The 24,407-nt window shown below is 37.5% G+C and overlaps 1 protein-coding gene across 1 annotated transcript in view; it reads right to left on the bottom strand.

Annotated features, from left to right (window-relative positions):
- PRKDC (protein kinase, DNA-activated, catalytic subunit) overlaps nucleotides 1-24,407 on the bottom strand; it is an 86,009-nt gene that overhangs the window by 42,214 nt on the left and 19,388 nt on the right. Inside the window, exons 24-46 of the mRNA XM_074146943.1 lie at nucleotides 23,363-23,526; nucleotides 22,549-22,701; nucleotides 21,226-21,333; nucleotides 19,540-19,766; nucleotides 19,025-19,119; nucleotides 17,941-18,040; nucleotides 16,627-16,760; nucleotides 15,847-16,101; nucleotides 14,610-14,836; nucleotides 13,504-13,712; nucleotides 13,266-13,398; nucleotides 12,037-12,195; nucleotides 11,507-11,710; nucleotides 9,358-9,543; nucleotides 8,225-8,329; nucleotides 6,441-6,608; nucleotides 6,030-6,157; nucleotides 4,811-5,018; nucleotides 3,591-3,769; nucleotides 2,314-2,482; nucleotides 1,696-1,761; nucleotides 1,201-1,273; nucleotides 833-978 (exon numbers count right to left, since the gene is read on the bottom strand). Of these exons, the coding sequence (XP_074003044.1) occupies nucleotides 833-978; nucleotides 1,201-1,273; nucleotides 1,696-1,761; nucleotides 2,314-2,482; nucleotides 3,591-3,769; nucleotides 4,811-5,018; nucleotides 6,030-6,157; nucleotides 6,441-6,608; nucleotides 8,225-8,329; nucleotides 9,358-9,543; nucleotides 11,507-11,710; nucleotides 12,037-12,195; nucleotides 13,266-13,398; nucleotides 13,504-13,712; nucleotides 14,610-14,836; nucleotides 15,847-16,101; nucleotides 16,627-16,760; nucleotides 17,941-18,040; nucleotides 19,025-19,119; nucleotides 19,540-19,766; nucleotides 21,226-21,333; nucleotides 22,549-22,701; nucleotides 23,363-23,526 (3,596 nt within the window). The remainder of the gene's footprint in view (nucleotides 1-832; nucleotides 979-1,200; nucleotides 1,274-1,695; nucleotides 1,762-2,313; nucleotides 2,483-3,590; nucleotides 3,770-4,810; nucleotides 5,019-6,029; nucleotides 6,158-6,440; nucleotides 6,609-8,224; nucleotides 8,330-9,357; nucleotides 9,544-11,506; nucleotides 11,711-12,036; nucleotides 12,196-13,265; nucleotides 13,399-13,503; nucleotides 13,713-14,609; nucleotides 14,837-15,846; nucleotides 16,102-16,626; nucleotides 16,761-17,940; nucleotides 18,041-19,024; nucleotides 19,120-19,539; nucleotides 19,767-21,225; nucleotides 21,334-22,548; nucleotides 22,702-23,362; nucleotides 23,527-24,407) is intronic.

Here is a 24,407-nt window from a genome sequence, read left to right as displayed (position 1 = left end):
CACACTGACTAGCAACCACAGCAGCTCTCTCTTGCTACACAGAGTAAATCACAAAAGATTGTTTGTAGTTAGAAATCGCAACATAGCTACACAAAGCAGATTGAAAGTTAGTTAACCTCACCGTAGCTAGAACACCTCCTTGCTTCAAAACATAAAAACAGTTCATCTTTTCCCATGTTAACCGTTATTTCGACAGATTACATCTTCAATGTTGATGACACTTTTACAAGCTTGCTTTCTGTTTTATAGCAAATATCTATCCTATCAGTATTATTGTTGATGAGACATCTCTTGACTGCAGAAGGAACCCAACTTAAAGTCTTAGAAGACACTAAATGCTGTTCTTCCAAGCGCCACAGTTAAATACAAGGTGCCACAACAGCGATACAAAAATAAAGTGTTTGATCACTTATTCCATACATTTGATACAATCAGCTTGGTCAAGTGCCTTCAAAGACCTAAAGAGGAGGGAAATGAAGCAACTGGGTGCCTAACAGAAATACAGCCATCACAGGATAATCCTGAGTGCGCTCAAAGTGAAAAGCCACATTTTTACAATTCAGGTTGGACTTCACTCACATTACTCGACTTTAGAAACCCAAGGTAGAGTATTGCTTTTCTCCACCTGTAGACAGTGGAGAGAGCGAAGAAGAAAAATGACCAACATAACACAGCTCAAGTTCCCCTCCTTCATTTTCTGCAGAAACCCATTCTCAGGCAAGTAGGACAAATATAGGAGGAAAAATTTCTCTTTCTCAACTCCAATAAACATACGCAATTGCTAGAAAGCATAAAACTTTTCTTCGTCATAGCACATAAGTCAGTAAGTTACCTTTCTCCTGAAACGAGCACTGCTAGCTGTATCTTGGGAGCTGTAAGAAAAACCTTGGACTCCAGTAGAAAAATCAAACTGACTCATTTCCTCACTCAAACTGCTACCCATCATGTATGATGCAGAAGCTAAATACTTGGGTTCATCTAAATAGGAAAAAGAATAGACCATTAATGAAGGAAATTACAAGAAACAAGCCTTTATTGGCCACTAAAACTTGAGGGTGGGTGGGAATTGGTTGTTAGATTAAGTACATTGAATCCTTTTATTTGTTCCTGATACTGTAGAAGCCAATTAGCAACACATCAATGAACACTGTCTGAAAGGTAAGAAGGCATTTTTTTCATAGTCATAAATGACTTTCATACCTTGATCACTATTCCCTGCATCCCTGGCCTCCTTTCTAATAGCAATGTACCGCTTCTTCCTTTCCAGAGGTACCTAAACAGCAAGAAATAAAGTTTGAAAATTAATTTTTTTTAATTTACAGTTTATTTACAATTATTTATTTACAGAACTGCCAAAAAATATCAAAGCCATTTAACATGAATGGAAATTCCATGTTATAAATTATTATAATTAATGCTACAGAACAACAGCTGAATTACTTATTCCTACAGCTGTTCATTGTTAGAGTCCGTGTGTTAAAAAGTGTATTAAAGTTACATGCAATGCAAGTGTGTGCTAAATTTCAAGTCTGTATTTCTCTCAGAAAAATGTATTTTCAGACATTAGAGGGGTACTCTACTTTTTATTCACCACAGAATTTTCTTTCTCTGTATGTGAATTGACCTGGTCTACAGTGACACTGCTAAAGCAATGCTTTTTACTTAGGAACACTAAAGCCCAGAAACTCCACTCACCTCAATTTCTACAGGAAATGTATATTGACGCTTCAGGTCTATCAAATTTTCAAAAATCACCAAGTTCTGTAAACCGAAGCATGTTTGGAAATAGCAAAATTAGAATTCTGCACACAATAACAATTGCTCTGAACGTATTTTATTTCTTCTTAAAAGAAACCCAGATCAATGTACAATATAGAAAATATGGCACACTTACTCTTCCAGATCAATACTTTTAAGAAAATCTTGCTATTCAACTACTCAAGAATTCACAGCACAGACAATGTGCTCTGTAAAGCTGAATATACTTAATCAAATATATTCTAAGCACCGGAAAACTTAAACAACAGGGTCTTTTCTCATATTTTAGAAAATTGATTGAGAGTAGAGGGAAAACAGGATAAATGTATCCCTACTTCATTCATTCCCAAACAGATGGTAAAACTTTCATCAATAATTGATATTGCATGAAGGATGCAAGAAAGTCATCTATGACTCCTTCTATTGCCTCACTGGGTAGTTTGTTAATATAGTTGCACATCATTCAGGTTTGATTCTTTGATTTATTGCAATCAAGTAAAATCACTTTATGGCTCATGCTCTGGAAGCCTTCTAACAGCAACAACAACTTCTCACCTTTTCTGTTTTTTCTGTGAAAAGAAAACCTTGATAAAATTTACTTTCGGTGAAGACACAACTGATAACAGCAATAGCACAATTATATGCTGCACAGTGATACTGTCTCCTCTTCTCTAACAGCTGACTCTCTCCTGCCATGTTCTCTGTAAAGGCATCATAGCATGACCTTAAAATACAAACAGGCAAGAAAACACCATCAGAAGTCTTTTTTTTTTTTTTTTTTTTTTTTAAAGCAGCACAGGAAAGGCTCCAGTCAGAGACCAGTGAATCAACAGAATTTCAAGAGATCTTTATTACTGTAGCAGTATCAGCATTAAGCCACCTCAAGTTCTGCTCAAGTTCTCCGCAGGCATATTGTGCTGAAATGGAACCATTCAGCAATGACAAAGTCAACTTCCCCAATTATTTACACAGCAGTCCTTAATGTCAGGAATACAATGATAGACCATTTTCAGATAAGATGGAGATATGTTCCAATACACACATAAATCTCTCTCACGGTCCCTTCCCAAGAAATTATGAACGGACAGGCACGCTAAGCTATGCTATAGATTAGCCGGAGAAAACCAGTTTAGATGCAATTTTTGTAGATCTTTTGCTCATAACCATTTACAGATCTTCTGCAATTCATAGTCAAGAAATTCTTTAAACTCCTCATATGAAATGGTATTGCAAAATAAAATAAAAACAAAATGAAAAAAACCCCAAAACCCAGCAATTCAGGCATCTGATTTTTTTCCCCAGAATATTAAACAAACTAAATAATATTAATTAGTATATATTTTCAGTATTAACTTTTTGTCACCCTCTGCAGTGTTGATTAAAATTACACCTACTGAGTGTGCTGCTATATTATGAAATGTAAATGAAAATCCAACCCATTTTCTCAATCAATCATATAAACACCTATCTTACAACACAGAACCACATTCTATGTGAAAATGTAAGTATACTGAAACTGAAATTGTGAAAACACAAATTAAAGGCCAAGAACCATATTGAAAAGCAAAAATAAAAGCACAAGCTTAACAAATAGAACATGGCAAAAAGAGGAGGCAAAAGTTATCCTGACATAAGATTGTAGTCTATGTTAAAGATCATTCTATCAGTGTAAACTCAATATTCTGTATTTCATGTACAATTAAAAGCTACATCACAGATTACATTTACTCTTGAGCAAATCTATCTTCTCCTTTATACGGCATACTTAAAAAGTGTATCTGCCCAAAACCTAATTAGAAATTAGGAGGAAATAAAAGAAATAGTAGTCTTACTTTATTAGTGTTTTGGTAAGTTCATTTCCTTCCACACTTAGGGAGCCGCGATAAGCTTGATTAATTTTAGAGTCCTTGGAGTAAACATCCTCTTTTGAAAGACGCACATACATCACTTCTAGCAGCTTGTAATACCCCATTTTCTTGGTGACTTGTGTATCAAAAGTATATTCATTAGACTGCAAACAAATAAGAAAGAGCTCAGAAAGAGATTTGCTGGACCCTGCCCTTCCTTAGTAGAAATTAAGAGTAACTGCGGAGCTACTCAACAGCCTTCAGCTTACCTCTACCTTCTAAAACAGAGAAGATAGCTGATGATAATAAAAGACTTACAGATTCTGAGTTCCTGTCTAACACAGTTACTAAAACTATTTTGACCTGTTCTTTATCAGGTAAGTTATCTTAACTACAATTGGATTAAATCATTATAATGATATTGGAATAAAGTAAGCAGAACACCAAGTGACGGCTCAGACTCATGACAACTGTAGGCAAAACATACCTGTCACCATACTGGGCATCATTCATGAGTATCTTTAAGCACCTCACTTTGCTGCCAACGTTTACAGCAACAGAAACATGCTGGGGGTGACTCCACATAAGTCTTGGCTTTAGCATTTGGTTTTTAATAACTATTATTAAATCTGTATAATTTCAGCATCTTGTTTGCCCTGCTGCCTTTAAACAGCTGCATCAGCAAAACCACGGGAGTGAAGAACTACAGCAAGAGCAGACGCCTCCACTGACAACAAAATTATTGCCTGTAACTATACTTTAAGATAGAGGATAGGCTGTAAATAGAGAAGGGGTGATCTGTGCTCCTAGTTCCTCGCTGAAGGATCTTTGCAGTGATTAGATGTGTTTCTTTCTCTAGAAGTAAGGCACCTAATTTAAGAGCTTTCATTACTGAGGTTGAATATTTCTCTAACAACCTAGTACCAGGCTAAAATTTTATACAGCTTTTATATTTCAAAGTTAGAACGGGGTTTGCTTTTGACAGAACTTCAGACCCCTTTAGATATATATATATAGGAAATGTTTCTCACTAATAACCAAACTATGTAATTGGCACAAACTTCTTCTCCAAGATACAGGAAACTGAAAGCAAATGGTTTTGATTAGTGTCTTACTCCAAGTTAAACAAAATGTACATACCAACATAAGCATATTATTAGGCCTTCCCCAATCTTAAAAAAAAAAGAAAAAGAAGTAATTCATACCTTTGTAAACCTGGAATTAAGCGTATCCATAGCCTGTACTATAATCTTGCCAAAGAATTCTCTCAGTGCATCCAAGCTGCAGTGCCACAAGAGAGTGAGGAGGGAGCGATCCATAAACGCTTGACGGGTAGTATTTGAAAGAAGGTCTTCACTCTGGAACATTTTGTGAACAGTGTCCAACAGTATCACTTGTTTGTCAGTCGTGCTCCTAAACAAGATGGAAGTATCAAGATGAAAACTCCATTTATGTTTCAAAACCCCCTGACATTTAAAATTTTTACTGTCCGCGTTCAAACCCTCTTGGTTTATCATCCTGTAAGACATGTATGATCAGGCTGAAACGCCCACTTACTTGGAGCTCTCTAAAGAAAATCTCAGCTTCTTACTCTGCAACAAATGGTAAACTTGTTTGTATATTTTTCTTAGTTTAGTTCAAAAGCAGTCATTAGCTTTCTCAGTCCCTTTTTTGCTGAACAATTAAAAAAAAATATTGATTTGGTACAGGTAAAGGTTGGTGGCAAACAAGAAGGTAAAAAAGGAGGAGACTTCACTGTTATCAGGTCTTTTTGTGGCCTATCAAGTGTTCCACTACTAGATGAACTACTGTTCTGAATAATTTTATAAAAGGTAAAACTTCAGTAATGGGATTTGGGCCACGGTAAATGACTTTGTCCAGGAAAATACATGCTCCAATAGTCACTACTTAATAGCCCATCATGAATTGGAATATTTGGGTTTGGAAGAGATTGAAGACCTCTTCTGTGGACAGAGAATGTTCGTGTCTACAATTTATCGCCCGGGAAACTTTCAATTAAATAATTGTGCTTTTCTATTTTCAAAGGGGTTGAACAAAGCAATTCACTGTCAGTTTAAGTGCTACCTACTTAAGTGACTGGGTAGTGATGCAGGGACAGCAAATATAGGTATCACACCCAATTACTATCTTTAGCTGAATTCTGCCAGAACAAGCTAATTTACAGAAGGCTGTACAAAATTTGCCCAGGCACTGGAAGGGTCCTATGGAGGTTGGTGTCACTTTTTTTTGCTTCAGAAATATTTTGGAAATGTGAAGACAAAAGCAAAATCTCAATTAAAACCATTATGTAAAACTTTACGGTATAAATCATCACTATTAGAAGGACAATGTAGTAGAGGAAACAAACTTGCTTCAGCAAAAATTCAGTGAGAACAAGAGCAAAATCCAGTAGACCAAACTCACCTTCTGGAAATTCTTTTGAAGCTGGCTTGAAATAAGTCCTCCATGAAATGCCTGTGGTCCCTACAGAGGACTTCTGTCATAAGCTGCAACAGCATTGGACTCTGAGACAATTCTAATGCATCTAATAACTGAAAAAGAAGTAATATATAAGGAGCCACACTAGATCATATCAATTCCATCCAATTATGTAATTATTTTTCAGTATTGATCAGAAGCAGATGCACAGAAGGATATGCTTATTTAATGTGTATCTGTACATTAAGCTTCTGGATAAAGACATAACTCATAAACAGAAAAACTGATTTCCTTATGTGAACTGAGAGTCTCTCTTTAATTCCAGATCCTGTGAAACATTGTCACTAGACATAGTTCACTTAGGCTTCTAACTGCGTATTTGTTAAAAATACTGACCTTCTTAGTGCAGTCTACATAGTTATTGTGCCTCAAGGCTCCTTTGGGAAACTCATCTGACCTCATGGGAAAATTGAAAGCAACAAATTGATCAAGAGCATTCTTAAGGTCATCAAGTTTTTCTCCAGTCAAATTAGTGAAGAACGGAAGAATTATCACAGCTTGGCCCTGAAGAAAAGAAATGCAGTTTCACACTTCAAAAATGATCCTCTATGAAGCAATTTGAATGGGACCACAAAATAGTCAGCAGTGCCTGTGCTTACTGACTCAACGGCTCAGTGCGCTGATAAAGGCATATTACGCAGCTGCTCATCTTTAAGGTGCTAGTTCAAAAAACAGCTTTGGTCACTGTTGATCGGAGTTAAAAGCTAATCAATATCTCATGGCTGACATGGCTATCAATAAGACTTTATTGTTCTTTTAAGCAAACATCCATTATCACACAAGTCACTGATTTAATGCATGACCTGGCAGATAAAGCAAGATCCCCAACTTTCTTTATTTTCAATGCACAGGAAAGTACAAAACTCTGTCTGGCTAACAGTAGACTGACTGAGTAGCAACCACGTAAAGCTGTTTCGCAAGTACAAAATTTTTAGTCTTCTAGTCCAAAGCTGCAAACTTTCCATGAGCCAGCAATGTGCCCTTGTTGCCAAGAGGGCCAATAGGATCCTGGGCTGCACAGGGAAGAGTGTGGCCAGTAGGTCGAGGGACGTCATTCTTCCCCTCTACTCTGCACTGGTGATGCCACAACTGGAATACTGCGTCCAGTTCTGGGCTCCCCAGTTCAAGAGAGACAGGGAACTACTGGAGAGAGTCCAACGTAGGGCAACTAAGATGATTAAGGGATTAGAGCATCTCCCTTATGAGGAAAGGCTCAAAGAGCTGGGGCTCTTTAGCCTGGAGAAGAGAAGGCTGAGGGGAGACCTTATCTATGTTTACAAGTACCTAAAGGGTGGGTTGAAGGATGATGGAACCGGACTCTTTTCAGTGGTTTCCAGCAATAGGACGAGGGTCAACGGGCACAAGCTGGAACATAGGAAGTTCCGTTTAAATATGAGGAGAAACTTCTTTAGGGTGAGGGTGACAGAGCCCTGGAACAGGCTGCCCAGGGAGGTCGTGGAATCCCCTTCTCTGGAGATTTTCAAGACCCGCCTGGATGCAGTCCTGAGTAATGTGCTCTAGGCAATCCTGCTTTAGCAGGGCAGTTGGACTAGATGATCTCTAGAGGTCCCTTCCGACTCTGACAATTCTGTGATTCCGTGATCGGTGATCTTTTAGAACTTCCACTCTCAGTATGCAGTACTTTATCGCCCCCTCCTGACCAAGCCACATAAAACAATTAATCCATTAGTACTGGTCTCATGCTTGCAGACACGGACATTGAAATCATGGCAGATGTCAAATCACAAACATGTAGGAAATGCCACTTCTTTTTAATGCCTGATTAGCTGTCATTTCTCAAATGAACACTTCAGAGTTCTAATCTACTTGCAATTGACAGCAAGGTTTTTCCTAAAAATTACACGCCTTTCATTAGGGCAAGAAAGAAAAAACAGGAGCACCTAAAAACAAAGCAGATCTGTGATACTGCCCACTGTCTATAGAACAAAAAGGATGACGTACAGTTTTTAGGATGTTGAACAAGAGAATAAAAAAATGGAAATGATGTCCATGTTATTGTGCAAACTAAGGTAAAATTTAAGCCAAATAACAGGGAATTTCATGAATGACTAATATTTTGATCTGGGGAGGGTGGGTAAGCCATGAAGTGAGTAATTTACCTTAAGATTTAAGCCTAAATTCTGATCAGTAAGTAGGCTGGTATAGGTATTAAAAACGGCTGTAAACGCTTCATGATTGGTATTGAAAGAAACTGAAGAGTCTATCTGGAACAACAGAAAAAATAAAAAAAATTAGGATTTTTTTTTTTTTTTAAACTAGAGAGACATACCACTAGAGAGACATCTAGTTTTTTTTAAACTAGAGACAAAGAGATCGTTGCATTAATGAGCAATAAAAACATGAGCTATAGAATTGTTAATTTCCAAAAATACACCAAATTAACAGAAAGCACACACAGAGTGCTTTTAGTTTTAAAAGAACTATCAAAAAGAATTCTAAAAGCTACACAGTACAAACAATCATAATGTTGGATATTTTCCAGTTCAGAAAAATACTAAGCTCCGTCTCAAAGCCAGATTTCCTACTGGTCACTTCACTACCAGCTTATACAGCAATACAGCTTACATTCTGTGTCCTAAAACCTACCTTTAAAACAATTCAAATTTAAAATAACTAATTATAAAAAAGAAAAAAAAATCTCAATAAGAAATCTTTGTGTATATTTGTGCACAGCTACTTCTACAAGTTCCTAAAAAACACCAATAGGGTAAGTAGATAAAATATGTTTTCAAAATAGAGAAAGAACAAACAAAGACCTAAACCCCGATGTAACAGAAATTAAAGGTCTTTGAAATAAAGATCTTTCTGCAGTCTGTTGATATGGGTAGAACTCCTCCATTGTGACTTTCTAGATGCCAACATGACAAAGAATGGTATCAGAGGCTGCTCGCTTTCAAAGCTTATTCCCTGTACTTGTACCAATTCTCCAGAAGGAAAAAATGAAGCTAAAGCATGAGAGCAGTTAAAAAAACAAAAGGGGGGGGGGGGCAGGGAGCGGACAACAGGAGGGGAAGGGAGAAAACAGCAAAAATCTACTAATTTCTGTCTGTCCAAATATTTTTTTACTTTGCAAATAGCAAGATACCAGAGCCTGATATTCTTCAGCCTACCCCCACCCCTCTGCCCCCGCCTCCCAAACATAAAGCTTCAGAATGAAAAGCATTTCTTTAAAACAAGATACAATTCGTACAGAATTAAAGAAGTTACCTGGATTTTATAAAGCAGCGCATACCTGGAGAACTTTCGCCAGCAGGGTCAAGACTGCCATTTTCCTCTCAGGAGCTGAACCTTTGGCCCACCAGCTGTCCAGTTTCTTCCAGTTTCTTAGTACAGCCGTGACCAGTTTCAGTCCTTGCTGCTTGCGTATGGTACGCTCCCTAAAACTCTGATCTAACATCCCGTTCAAAATGCTGCCAACCTGGAAGGAAAACCAGGAGGCAGATTCTTGAACCCCAAATGAAATGATGGCAGGATCTCTTCACTGCTATGGGCAACCATCAAAAAAGCATCACAGACTCAGGAGAACCCAACACCTGACTGAAAGATTGATGTTAAAAGAAAAAGAAGAAAATTCCTTCAATTTCTGTCTGACTTACTCTCTGTCCTAACAGCACCTAAATTAGAAGCACCTTTCTCTTCTTTGACTGTGTCAGAAAGCTAAGATTAGGATCTAAAATTAGATCTTGATTCTATCCCACATCCTTCAACATATATTTAATGGAAAGTAAATGCCTAATTAACTATGAAAATCCTGCCCTGACATATCAGCAAACTCAAGTTTAACTTATTAAATCACAAAGCAATGCTAGATTTAAATCTCAGATATAAGGGAAGTTTCTCTGGAGAAAATTAAAAGCGTACACTTTTCAAAAAAGACACTTCTATCCAATTTACTCCTGTTTCATTCAGTGCAACGCAGCAATTCCTTCCCATGCCTTTTGTGTGAATATGGAGAAATAAATGATAATCCAGAATGACTCTAAAGATCAATACTTGAAAATTTAATTAGTGTGAGATGAAAAATAGGAGAAATAGCCCATGTGCTAACTTATTTGTATACATTTTGAAAAGAAACATAAACCACAGCACACCAGACAGGAACTAGGTATGCTTCAACCTCTTTTCTTCACAGTCTAAGTAAAACCTGACTAAAATTAATGGTCACTGATTTCCAAACTTAAATTCTGCATTCTTGTTTTGAATAGCTGGCAACAACCTGATAAACTCGATTAATATTATCAACCTTGTGATTTCACCAGATTTGAATGGGTACAGTAAAATAAACCTTATTTTTTCTTCCCATACATTACAAATGCATAAAACCTATGAAGAGGTATCTTATATAATGTAATCCGTAATATATTTTAAGTCAGGCAAATAAGAACAGCAGATAGCAGAAAACTGTTTGTTTGAGCCAATTTGACTATTTATCTTAATTAAATTAATGAAGACTTTTAACACTGTTGCCACATGTAGCCAGTATAAATTAGCAGACTATCATTTATCAGAAACACTTGTAAAAGTAAATCTATCGTGGCATGCTCTGCACAAGAAACACTGCAGTCATCACAAGCACCAGCCTTTTAAAATGTATATGCATGTCTACAATCAAATTAGACAATTTCTGGTGTCATAAAAAATTATGCTCCCAGTGCTTTAAAATGTTACTTGGAAGCAACACCTTTAACCGTAGCATCTGGAATAAAAAAAGATCCAATTGTTTTTTAATTTATTTCCCTAAGCATCTTTTTAAGCAAAAGGGAAAGTAGACTTGTGATCTTTCTTTTTGACCCCTTCTGTTTCTCAGCAGCACTGAAAGAAGGCTTCTGAATTATAACATGCTTCCTTCATAGACCTGGAGGCGAGCTCTACATTAGCAACTAGTGTGGACAATCAGGAGAAATATCTGTTGAGCAAAACAAGTGGTGTGGAGACCCGGGAGGGTGGGGGGTGTGTGTGTGTGTGGTGTGTGTGTGTGGTGGGTGAGGGTGGGGGGGTGTGTGCACGTGCCCCATTACTGCTTCGAGTTCATTTTCCAGTTTAGTTTTACCCAAACCAAATCCAGTCCACACGCTCTGGGACCACTCTACAATGACAATTAAAGCACAGTAATAGGTAATAGGTAAGCACTTTCCAGTTTGACGTGAGATGTCAGACAGCCTAAGTTATGTCAGGTTGCCAGCGATCATGAAGGTAGCACCAGTAGGCAACGACAAAAAAAAAAAAATTAAATAAACCTATCAGTGCAATGCTATCCAAAGTGCAACCCACTGCACTTTTTCCCCACTACACGCTCAGTTACATCCACCTATAACAACAAAAAACGTGTTACTTCCTCTTTTAAAGGACAAGGTCAAGTGGGAATGTTAAAAGTAGGATACCATTTGGGGACTGCTGACAGCTGATTCCATAAGCTGGACTATGATCACATCCAGGTTTTTCAGCAGCTGTTGATTGATGGTTTCTGAGAACAGGCTGTAGAAATACTGTCCATGAGAGAAATTGATCAGGTTCTTCTGGGATGCTCCTGATAATGGCACAGGTAACACCACTGTGTTCAACAGCAGACTTACTAGCTCCTCACACTGTGAAAAGTAAGGTATAGAGACAGAGTTATCTCAAGCACATAAAGTTCCACTCATTTCTTATAAAAGCCCATGAGTTTTTTTAAAGCTTCCATTCCAAACTCTTTTATTTTATCAGAAAGCACAGAAAGAAATAAAGCACAAACAGAATACTGAAAAGCTTGTAATCTACAACTGTCACCCAATTAAGCCAAAGAATCCTTACAGTTCCTCTGCAGGATTATGAATATAACACCAAACTCATCTACTCAAAATATGGGTAGAAGAGTACTGATGATGAGTATTAAATGATGATTCAGTATTAGGACTGGAGAACTGTATCCTACCTGGTCATCAAGAGCAAAGGCCAACTGCAGGAGTCTATCAGCTAATCGCTTACTGCTGATGCCTAACGATGGAAGAGATATCCTTTCACCCCCAGGTGCAATACCTTTATAAACAACTGAAAGAAGCCTAGAGCCAACTGAGAAATGAGACCCTTCATCCTATGGAAATAAACAAACAAGCGACAATTAATATAAGATGAAAAAAATAACATAAAGGCCTTCCAATCCACCTGTATAGCTAATGAAAACACTTGAACTCCAGGTCGTTTTCATATAAAGCGATGCAAACATACCATGAGAAGACACCTTTCTAACTGAGGAACACGATTTTTAACGAGACAACCCTGCTGCGTGCAAAGTTCAGAACAAACTAATAGTCATTAGAAAATCTTCAAAAGGCTCTAATCCTCCTCCAGATTGTTTTCAGATAACACTACTACAGAAATAAAATGAACAGCCTAGTCAGAACTGGTGGGCCACAAAAGGTAAACCATGCAGGTCCTTGAATATCACCATCCTACAATCATAGCTCTAGCTTTTGTTTAGACGTAGAGGATAAATGGCAAACACCCCACAGAAATTAAATATTTTATTACTTGCTAAATACAGCCTGGATCACTAGTAGAGAAATTCTCTCACTGCTTGTGGTTGTTGCATGGCCTGTTTTCCTTTAATTGCCCAAAGTAAAATAATTAACTAATTGGAAATTCAGTAGAAAGAATTCTTTTTGAGTAATATAGCCTTGACCCCCACGCCCCAACCCTCTCCATCCTGTTTTCCTGCAACTCAGACCCACTATATTGCTTCTGATCACCCAGAATGTATTCCTTTTTCAATTTCCCCCATCACTTGGAATGTTCTCTGCTTCAAAATTTTGAAAAATGCCTCCTTTGTAGGATAGTAAATCCTGATTTTTTGAGTTTTCAGTATTGTGAAGCTCACTAAAAGGAAGTTTTAGGTAGATTCTAGTTACCTCCTGGTCCTGGAAATTGGAGAAAAACAGACATAATTATGAAGATTGTTCAAACCTCAGTATTGTGCTACTCAGATTTGTAGAGTAAACATGAAACATTTATTTCTGACCCTATTCAACACCAGCTCTTCACTGATGATCTAATTTTACACAATTTCTTCATCTGATCTGTTCTGTTTTCATACTGGCCTTTTACACAGGAAAAGCTCTTTATGGTATAAAAATATTCACCATTATTTTCTGGGTAAACAGTTACCTGATTGTGAAGAACAGAACGAAGCAGGCCAGATTTCTGGAGTTGCTTGCAGGCAGAAAGGACAGCACTAAACCTAACTTGATCAAAACGTGCGTCTGAATTAAACAGATCAACAGAACAAAGGTCCTCAAGGCTAAAGAGGAAAGAGAAGCAATAACATTACATTGGTGGGGAGCTTCATGCGCAACTGTACACAACTTTGTTTTCCATTCACGCTCACCAGGAAGCCCCTACTTACCTCTGCAGCGTGATTTTTTTCTTTATGCACAGTTTCAAAGATTCCTTATAGGGAGATTTCATCAAAGCTTTCATGAGTCTTACTGAGATATCTGGGAGATTTTTCACAACTTGCACATCAGCAGTGTTAAAGCCTACGTGTGATGGATCACACACTGTCATCACCAGAAGCTCTATAAGGCTTGCATTAAGCAATTCCTTCTCAAGTAGCTAGAAAGAATAAAATATTAAATAAAAACTTTATTTAAAAATCCATTTAGATTTCCTTATTTTATTCTTAATAACTTATCATTAGTCCTTGTATTTAAAATGAAACAAAACACGGAATGGTAACTATTCTCACTAAGTGACATTCTCTTTCTCTATAAAATGTGCGACTTTCAACTAATTGTGCTAATATGCAGAAATTAACTATTTATAAAAATATACATAGGATATACGCTATCTCATCAAACTGCACATAAGATCTTTTATGTCCTCCTAGGCCTGTTTCAGTCTTGATTAGACACCTGTAATCACCTTGATTTCCAGATATACTCCTCTATTAAAGATAAATTTAAAACAAGAGACAGTCAGTCTCAGAACTAAACCTGGCAGTGTAAATTTCCTAAGAGACTCAAAAGTCTCTATACTGCATACAGTTAAATATAGTTCATATTGCACCAAAGCTAGGCAAATGGAGAGACGCGAGTATTACACTGAATTCAAGAAAGAATTCCCACAATCCGCCTTGCTGCCTTGTAAGCAGCTATCACCTCCACACATTTAAGGCCATCAAAAGTCACGCAAGAAATACTCATTGCAAGTACTCTGTGCAGAATCGACAATCTCATAGTCAATATACAACTAGAATACATACGAAATATTAATTTCTCTAATCAAAACTACATGAATCACTAAAATTCAACTGGGCAATATAACTCTTTTTTATACATGTGAAGACCATAACAGTTTGTGACACTTAGTCACCAGTTTCAATTAAAGCACCACTAAAGATGATGTTCTCCAGCAAACTAACCTCACAACGAAAACACAAATCTTTAACTACATATAAAATTTTTATCTTTTATCCACTACAGACAAGATACGGGATACAAACAGGCCTACCTTCCAGAAATCCTGCTGGCAGGTTTCCAGGATCATGGTGACAAACTCCATGATTCGAACTATAATTGTACACTTGCTGTAATTATATGCATCTCTCTCTTGTGGACTGAACATGCTGCCTTTTGAACTGCAACCAAAGCACTGCTCTGCTGCATGGATATCGCGCAAAGCAATAGTCTCAAGGAAGAACTGCACAGCTTCCAAGAATGACGAACTTTCATTTACACCTAAGAGGAATCATACTAAGTTGAAATGATACAATACCTCTCAGCTTTTAAATACATTGTTTTGTGTTTGGAAGAAAACAGTCAAACTGAGATAACACACAGAAATCCAGCACATCTCACACCAGTATTTTCTAAAAGTCCTAAGCCAGTTCCAAATATTAACACTCTGGAATGTGGAGGGTAGCTTTCTAGTTACTGATCATTACAAGCACATATTAATGATGATGACTTAGGCATGTGTAATAAAAAGGATAAAACTTTAAAACCCCTAGTTTTGAATAATTTAGCCCTACGCTAACTGCATCCAACATTGACCTTACAGTACTGTCTTAAACCAAGACAGAGATGACACTGACAGACGGACGACTACCTAGAACTCGTACAAGACTTCATATGTGAAGTAACTATGCAACTGTACTATCAGTGATAAAAAGCATTTTGTTTAGTCCTGCTTGAATATTTTAAAGAACTTTTTAAGAGACCCAATGGCTACACAGGGTATTATTATGCACTCGATCAAAATTCAAATACAAGGCTTTTGGACCTGATGCAGTTGAAGCATCAGGAACTCAAGAAAGGTAACGTGTACAGGGCTCGAAGTGAAAAGGGTACATCTTTCATTGCTTTCTGATAGTTGCCTCCAGACATTAATAAAGAGCAGGTAAACAGCTTTGGAAGGATTTAAAAAAAAAAACAAACCACAAACAAAACCCAAAATTAAAAATCTCTCTCTTAGTAAAAGAAGTTGCTGGTGACTGGATGACAGAGACAGAAATTAAAAGGTATATTTCTAGGACTAAAAGGAGGCATTTTAAGATGCACTATTAACAACCTACTTCTTCAAAAAACAGAGTAAAACAACTGCCATTGAAACTTTTGGGAGAGTTTGTAAAATTCATCAACTCTACATTTAAGAAAAAAAGCTTAAAGTCGTTAAAGTTAGGAACTCATCTGGATGGGCTTTCTGTAACACACATGAATGAACATTAATGCAACAGTTAATCACTCACCCAGTATTTCATGAGGTTTGATCATTCGCAGCTCAAAGAATGTATTGTAGCAGTCCAGGGCTGCTAAGAACATATCCATCCACCGCATGACAGTCTGTAAACTAAAGGGCTCCTGCATACCATGGAGGGTTGGCTGAGAAAGGATCCCAGATGGACTATTGCCATCGCTGCCACCTCCTTCAAATTTGTTAATAAGAAAAGAAACACCTCTGTTTTTTAGAACATCAGCCAGCCAAGAAGATGGAGACATGTTTCCTGATAGAAATGAAAAAGAAATATAAATTCTCTAGGAAAAAAAAACATTTCAAGCTAACTAACCTATAAGAAATTAGAGGCAAATGGACTGATATGCCCAAACTTTGTGTTTTAAACTGGACCTTCTAGCAGAGCAGGTATTGGTTCTGGTCTAGCCTTGGTCATACTACTTAAATTACCCACAAGAAAGAGGTCAATTTGTAAGATGCTCCCACTATTTTCCAGCCAGCAAATACTGCCTTCATAGCTGGATACAACAGCAGTTCTGGACCTGTAAGTTCTCCTTCCTGGCCTGAATAAAAGTTCGCAATAAAACCCTCTTCTATGTCCACAAACCCCGAGGTTCTCACAATATTTGATTTCCAGTATGAGCAACTACTCAGTTTCTATTTAACAGCGCTGAGTGAGCAGACATTTACCTGAAAAATAATTTTTCTTGTAATTAATAGTTTGCTCAGCAAACAGAGGGAAGGCATGCACAGTATTTAGAAAGCAAAGATAATAGTGCATTGTGACTTACAATACCTGGCAATAAAGGAACAAATTCATAGAAGAGTTCCATGGCTTTATGTCGGCACTCTGTCTGAGGTCGTCCACACTGCACTAAGAGCCACATGACAACGTCCAGAAGACGCACTGACTTAGTAGCTGGAAATCCTCTGCACAAAAATATTAGGGATTAACAGTCTTCATGACATCTACCAAGAAACCATAGTCTTCCAGTTGAAAAAAAATCAAAATATTTCATGAGCATTATAAATGTCCTTTTATCTATCCAGCCACAACCCATCGGCACTACAAGGAAGAGCTCTTCTACAAGCACATCCTGCACTGCTTTCCTTCTCCCTACTCTACTATGGATCCCCAGAGCACAGAGAGCACAGTCTTTGCTGTAAAATTTTAAAAAGCATAATCAGGTCTCTTTCTTTCTCCTTGTAACACTCAGAGACGAAAACGGAGATTAAAGTTTAAATAAGCCCACATAGTTTTCCCCTGTTCCTAATCATCCAATTTCCTAACTTACCATATGCCACAGCAGCGAGCTAACTCCCAGGCTCCACTTGCCTGTTTCTTTAGGGTGACAGGACAATTCAGGTCAGAAGTAGGCTCAGGTCTCTAGTCCAACCTCCTGCTCAAAGCAGGGTCAGCTATGCCATCAGGTGACTCAGAGCTTCATCGAGAATCACAGAATGGCGGGGGTTGGAAGGGACCTCTAGAGATCACCTAGTCCAACCCCTCTGCTAAAGCAGGTTCACTTAGAGCACGCTGCACAGGATTGTGTCCAGGCAGATTTTGAATATCTCCAGAGAAGGAGACTGAATACCGAATCCATTCTTCCATATCCAGCCTGACACTGAATCCATTCTTGCTTTTTCCCCCTTTTTCACTACCCCTCTTTAATGACTGATCATCCTACTGCAGCTTGTCCTACTTCTGCTAACAGTACAGCAATAATTAAAAATACCACCACCACCCCCCCGTTCCCCCCAAAAAAACAAACTTGGGAGGAGTTTCCTCCAAATACTTTGTAACACCAGTGCCACTGTTATTATAAACACTGCTGTGAGGGGCACATGCTTTTCTTTCCCTTCTGTCCTTGCCAAACTAGAGCAAGCTCTCTGTTCTGAGCTCACCAGGCTGGAATAAAGAATGACCATCGTGACCCCTTCTTATCATGTCCAGCACTTCTCACCAGTGGTTCAATAAACTTATCAGTAGATCTCTGTTAGCAACAGTCACAGGATGAATTCCCCATTCAGTCTTAAGTATTAATGGAACTACATACACTGTTAACCAAAATGTGATATTTAAAAAGCAAAAGAATGGCAAATTGCTGACCGTGGTACTCGCCGTTTTCCTTCCTTGTTCAGAAAAGGTGCTTTATGCTTGATTATGCGCTTCAGGTGATTAATAGCATCACAACATTGTTGAGTGGTACCTGTTAGAAAGAGAGAATCGGCATGTATAATTAAATGCTAATAACTTGGTTAAACGAATCAAGGTATCATCACTATAGAAATGGTGCAAGAGACTTACATACAGGATAATGTCGATCACTTCCACTACTCTCTGCTTCTATGGTAAATTTTCAAGGCCACAGAACAAGATCAAAAAATAGCAGACAGGTCAACATGACCTGAGCCAACCGTGAGGCCTCTGCTCTAAAACTGTGTATTCTATTTTCCATGCTCATGCTTAGAGAAACCGTAAATTTTTTCCATGAAATATTTCTTCTAGGGACACTTCTATCATATCCTGGTCTGTTTCCCCAAAAGAAATAAACCTTTGTAATATCAGTTTTTTGTTTTATGTTCTAAATACTATTAATTGATGAAAGTCAGAGTATTAAAAAAAAAAAAAAAAAGAGAAACACAAGTTTACTAAAGAATCATTAGTATTGTGGAAGAGGTCACAGAAACTTCACACAGCTACGTACTGTTGTAGAGAAGAACGAAAAGGCAAACAGGAAAGGATATTACAAAATTATGGAAATCTTCCACAGAATATAAAGAAATGCCAATTTTTCAAGCATTTTGTTTGTTATAAAAGAGTAGACTTCAAGATTCTCATCAAGGTACATTTTTACAGTGTGTAATTGCAAAATCAGCACTCAAATCAAAAGCACCACTAGCATTTTTAGTTTTGCCATAAAACTGTAAATCATCCTAAATGTGAAAAGGTTCTTCCTCTTAAGCACAAAATCTTCCACCTTTATATGCTGCAAGGACTTGATTGAAAGAGTTCCTAACTAGATATCAAAACTAGATGCCTCTCTATCAGTAATGAAAAATAAATCTTCCTTTGTTGCAAAAGTAAGCACATTTACTTTTCCTCCAGTTATAGATTCAAGGTTTGGTTTATTTTTTTTTTTTTAAACTCATGGCTTTTTTCTTCATTCCATAGTTAATTAATTATAGCTCACCTAATGATTTTTCATCTGTATGGGTTAAGGCTAGGCTTTCCAGAAACACAACCAATACTTCAAACACAAACTGCTCCACCAGAGAATTTTCTTCCCTTTAAAAATCAGGAATAAATACAATGAGAAACATAAGTAGAAGAAGGACTCAGTGTGAAAATGTAATGAAAAAAACCAAATTGAAATACTGTAAACCACACAAGATTTTTGTACAAAAATAAATACATCTAAACCACTCTAAAAGAATAGAAATGAAGATTCACTGACCACCTTTAATAGGCATAAGTAACTTACCATAAACTTGTGACAGAAATTTAAACTTCTAGTCTCCACATGCAGAAAGCCTGGACTACCAAAATTATAATTAAAATTTAATAATCTAACTGAATTTTACAGCTATTATATTCATTAATAGAATGAGTGCCAATGGATGAGTATTTGAGTTCTACATTCAATTCTTTTTATCTCCTCGAACCTCTAGTCCAAGTTAGCTACTGTTGAGAGCTCTGTTTGCTCACCTAAATTCTCTGTAGATGTTGTTAAAAGCAAGTGCTGCACCCAGTCTCTTGAAAGCACTGGGATGAAGAGCAAGACTATACAACCGTTTAAAAAGAGACTTGGTGTTTGCTGGGCTTTTCTCCTGCTGTCTTGGTGTTGTCTGCTTAATAGACCATTTCAAAAATTCACGTATGCACTGACCACAGAAATCTCTCAAAGTGCTGTCAACTGGATCCACTATGCCACTCTGAAATTACACAACATTATTTATTACAAGACTGAAAAAAACCCCAACATATTGTCTCAGTGCAGTTATTAGAGCAGCTTATTCACACAGTATTATTTGTAAGTTAAAAAAAAAGTACTCACACTTTGCCAGAAGTAATAAAGCCTCAAAATTATTATCGTCCAAGGGAAGGGGCAGCATTTCCAGCCCTTGTAGCATGGAATTACGCCTCAAAGATCTGGATTTCTATTCCCATCTCAGCTACTGAACAGTTTAGAAGCCTTGTGTAAGTCACTTCATTTTCTGATGAGCCAGTTTCCTCTGCTTTAGAGGTGGTACAGCAACACTGATTTTAATTTACAAGAAGTACTGCAAAACCTCCTGATCTATCTTGCCTCCATCCACTTCAGGTCAGTGCAAAACCCAGTTTTAAATGTAAAGCTTTTGTGCCTGGTGAAAGCAAAGAAGCTTAGAGGAAAACTAAGCACACATCAAAAGCAACTTTCCTTCAGAGTAGGGGGAGAAATATTATGTATTTCAGTAGTTCCTTGTTGTCCTGGGTTGAGCGACATAGGACTAATTTTTCTTCTAATGCTGGAGAAAACTGCACTTTTAGAAGGCTCTAGTGTCTGAATTTGTGGAAATATTTACTTTATAGCCAGCCAGGCTCTGTGGGATTCAAGGTCTTAGTGTTTTCAAGCCTTGCCGGGTGCAGGGACGAGGAGGAGCAAGGACTGGCCATTTGACCCAGCCTGGCCAACAGGATTATATCACACCATGAACGTCACATTCAATACAAATTAGAAAGGTTTGCTGCATAGTGCTCTCTCCCTGATGGCGGCGGTCCAGACAACTCCTCGCCCCGGTGCCGGAGCCCTGAGGCCTTCCCTTCCTCCTGAAGCCATTGCGCTCGCGGTGTCCAATATTTGCTGTCCCCTGCTGGGAGTGCACAGCTTCCTACTGATATAGTCGGCTGAGTATAATTCTTGTATATCTTATATCAGTATCGGGATTAATACTGGTTCTTTAGTATTATTGTTAATTATTTAGTCTTATTCTATTAAATCTATTTATATTTCAACCCTTGTGTCTCTTTGTGTTCCCTGATTCCTCTTTCCGGGTGGGGAGGGGTCATCGGGTGATAGAATAATTGTCTAAACAACAATAAATTGTTATGGATTTTGTCAAACCATAACACTTGTATACGCTGATGATAAAACTAGTCCTTGTAGCTTGATCCTACAAGCACCCTAAAGACACTATCTGCATTTTGAGAATGTCAGAGAGAAATCCATCATCAAAACCCCAGTTAAGAAACATTAAAAGACCATAAAATTGATAACCTGTTTTCCTTCTTTCAGACAAGTAAGGAGGCATTATATCTGTTTATGTGCTCCCGGTTCTTTCAGTAGTAAAATGATGCTAGTTAAAAATAAAGTCATATGGCATAGAAAAAAGAAGAGAAAGAATTATGACCTACCAAGATAGCCTCCAGGAGCACCACTGTATCTTGACTCTCAAATTTTTTGTTGTTCGTAAACCAGTGAATGAGTTGCATGACTAAAGGCTCATACAACTGTCTTGTTACCTGAAAAGAATAAAAGCCAACTACGTTTCTAGGATTAATATATTTCTATGCTATTTTGCTATTCAAAATATGTAATAACAACAACAAAAAAATCTTTGAAAAAGGGTCTATAAAATGAAAAATCACCTTCGTATTACATTCCCATATTAAGGATTAAAAACAATAATATACATATAAAAAATCTGGTTAGCTGCTTTCTATTCAATGGGTCTGAAAGACCTCCAAGCTAACTTTCAGTAAGATCCTCTGAGACAGACAAAAAGCATTGCATGCCACAGACTGAAATGCCAATATACAGCCAGGGAAACAGGTAAATTTAGTTTTAAGTTGTATTTTGATCTAAAATCTGTCTTAATCTTTATTCTGACTTGCTGGATTTCAGCAATTCTACCTGTAAGTCAACCTGATCAACTACTGTCATACGGCAACAGGAAGGAAAGAACCATTAAATATATTTGCTTATAATACAGTGTGTATGCCTGTGGGCATTGGTTTGGACCAATACAGACATTATTTACCTACGGTTTATGTTCAGCCATATGCCAGCAAAAAGGGTTTCACCTAAACTGGTAAGATAGCTTCCTGTGTATTTTAACAGAACACAAATCTCTTTGGTCTAAAAATAGAATATGGACACCTGGGTCCAAACAGCAGTCTGAAAAGGCACGAGACCTGCAATTTCAGTGGAGCTGAACCTATATGTCTATTCTGTTTTGTGTAAAGGAAGAGAAATAACAAGTTCAGAAGTCTGAATTAAATATATCATCCCTAGCTATTAATGAGGCAGCTACAAATTCTCTCCCAAATGCTTTTCTTGTGGATTGTAGTTTTGCACTCATTTAATACTGAAATAATCAATTTCACCTCATATTAACTTATTACAGGAAAAGAAAAATATGGAAATTAATTACAGCAATAAAGAACAGCTACTACCACAAACTCTTTGAATGGATCTTGAAACTTGAATCGTGAAATCCTCATGCATTTGTACACTCCTCTGAATAACACGCCATTATTCAAGTCTTTGAAAAGGCTTACATCCCCCCTTACCCCCAAAATCCTGAAAAACTATCCCTAAAACAGAATTTCAGCTTACAAAAAGGCAACATGTCAGGATAACTTCTAACAGGATAACTTTCACATAAAATTATAAATTCATTCCCAAATTTAGGGGTATTTAAACAAGCTAAAACACTTATAAATGAATCTGTTTACCTGGTCTACATCACAAGCCAGACGAAGCAGCACTGGAAATATTCGTTTATGTAACTGATACATGGGTGGGGGACCCTGATGTCCTTCTGGCATCTGAGATGCTTTCCCCAACATATATGTGACTATGCCATGTAGCAGTTCACATGCTGCAACCTGAAATTTAAAAATCCCTTTGGTTATGGATCCATTACTTTCACAGAGAAGACAAAATTGTGGGCAGAACAGAATGAGTCAAAAGAGATGATGTACTTGAGAAATCATTCCAATCTAGGCTAAAACACTGCTCCAGGAACAGATCATGTCCATGGAAATAATTTACACACATTCCAACTGGCCTTTGTCCTTATGTTTTAGTCTTTATCACGGGCAGTCACTTTTCAGCTGGAGAAAACTCATCACTGCATAAGCTACCCATTATCGTGTGTTCAAGGACACGTCCATTCTGGACTGTCTTTGGATATCAACGTCCCAACCCAGAAACGTAGCAAAATATTTTCTTAAGTGCTCTGCTGGACTGGGCCCACAGGCTGGTGGGCTAGGCGTGAGAAGGAGCCCAAACAACACTGAAGATCAACTAGCTTAAAATTTTCATTTTTATGTTAAGTGTAACTCTAAAAGCAGAATGGTGTCTGATAGAGCTTATGGCAACTTCTGCTCTTCAGTTTTTAACACTCAGTACAATGCCATGAAAGAGCACCAAAGAAGCACATTGCTACCTATGAATTAATTAAAACACATCTTTCTTAACAAGGAAGACATTATTTTATGCAGTATTTATCAGTTAGCATAAAAAAAAAATGCAAGACTTCAATACTTTTGTTTGCCTGTCACTTGCAGTAAGAGCCAGTTCAGTCACACGAGGCAAGAATAAATCCAGGAAGATGACAGGCTTCATATCTGCGAATGGTACAGCAAAGCTCAGACGCTTCTCAGTGTCCCAGGATACACATTTCTTCATCATCTCTTCTGCAGAGGTAGCTAATGCATTTGGAAAAGATCAAAACAAAACCCAAGCTTTCTATAATAAACATAGAGGAAGTATTTCCATAGCTCAGTCAAAAAATCTGTAACCTTTCACCTGCAGTTACATTGCCATAAAATTTTAATGCTTTATAAATTACTGGATGTTAACAAGTACCAGAAGTATGTTAGAAGGCTGGTTTTATTTGCACATCCAAACAGGTGTTTAGCCACCACATGGAAGAAAATAATTGCAGCCAACATTTCAGGAGACAGTCGCAGCAGCCTCCAGTTTCAATACAGGCAAGTTTGGAGACAATTATAAACCCAGAAGACATTGAATCACATTTGATTTAAAATACTTCTTTAAGATGTCCAGTAAGACGACCAATAACACAACTTTTGTCTTCTACTGTTATAAACAATTCTTGAAGATGAGATCAGACAAGGAGATCCAACACACAGATTCCTGCAGTTGCACAGGAAAGGACTACGTTTATGGCCATGTCCTCCAAGGAAAACTCCCTTCTCTCCCTATATTCCCAATATTTGTTAATTTAGTGAACAAACTCTGACAACACTGTGTGTTCAATTTCCAGAGAATAATGCTACCTTCCCACAGTATTTCTGAAGAAGCAAAGGAGAAGTACTTGGCAGAAAGAAAATTGATTGTAAAGGTGTAAAAAACAAATGTAAGCACTAAAAGAAAGGAACAAAACTTCTAAACAACTGGATTAGTTTTCAGACTGACTAAATTTTGTGCTGAATTTATGCCTTAAATCTCATGGCCAGGTACTTACACTATACTTTTCAGTTTTTGTTTTAATTAGATTTTGTGATATTTAATAATTAAATTATAAAGCTTATTCACAGACTGAACAGAGAAGAGCAGAAAAATT

This window comes from Numenius arquata, chromosome 4 (assembly GCF_964106895.1).
Source record: "Numenius arquata chromosome 4, bNumArq3.hap1.1, whole genome shotgun sequence".
NCBI lineage: Eukaryota > Metazoa > Chordata > Aves > Charadriiformes > Scolopacidae > Numenius > Numenius arquata.
The sequence above is the reverse complement of the archived record's forward strand: the minus strand, read 5'-3'. Positions and strand labels throughout refer to the sequence as shown.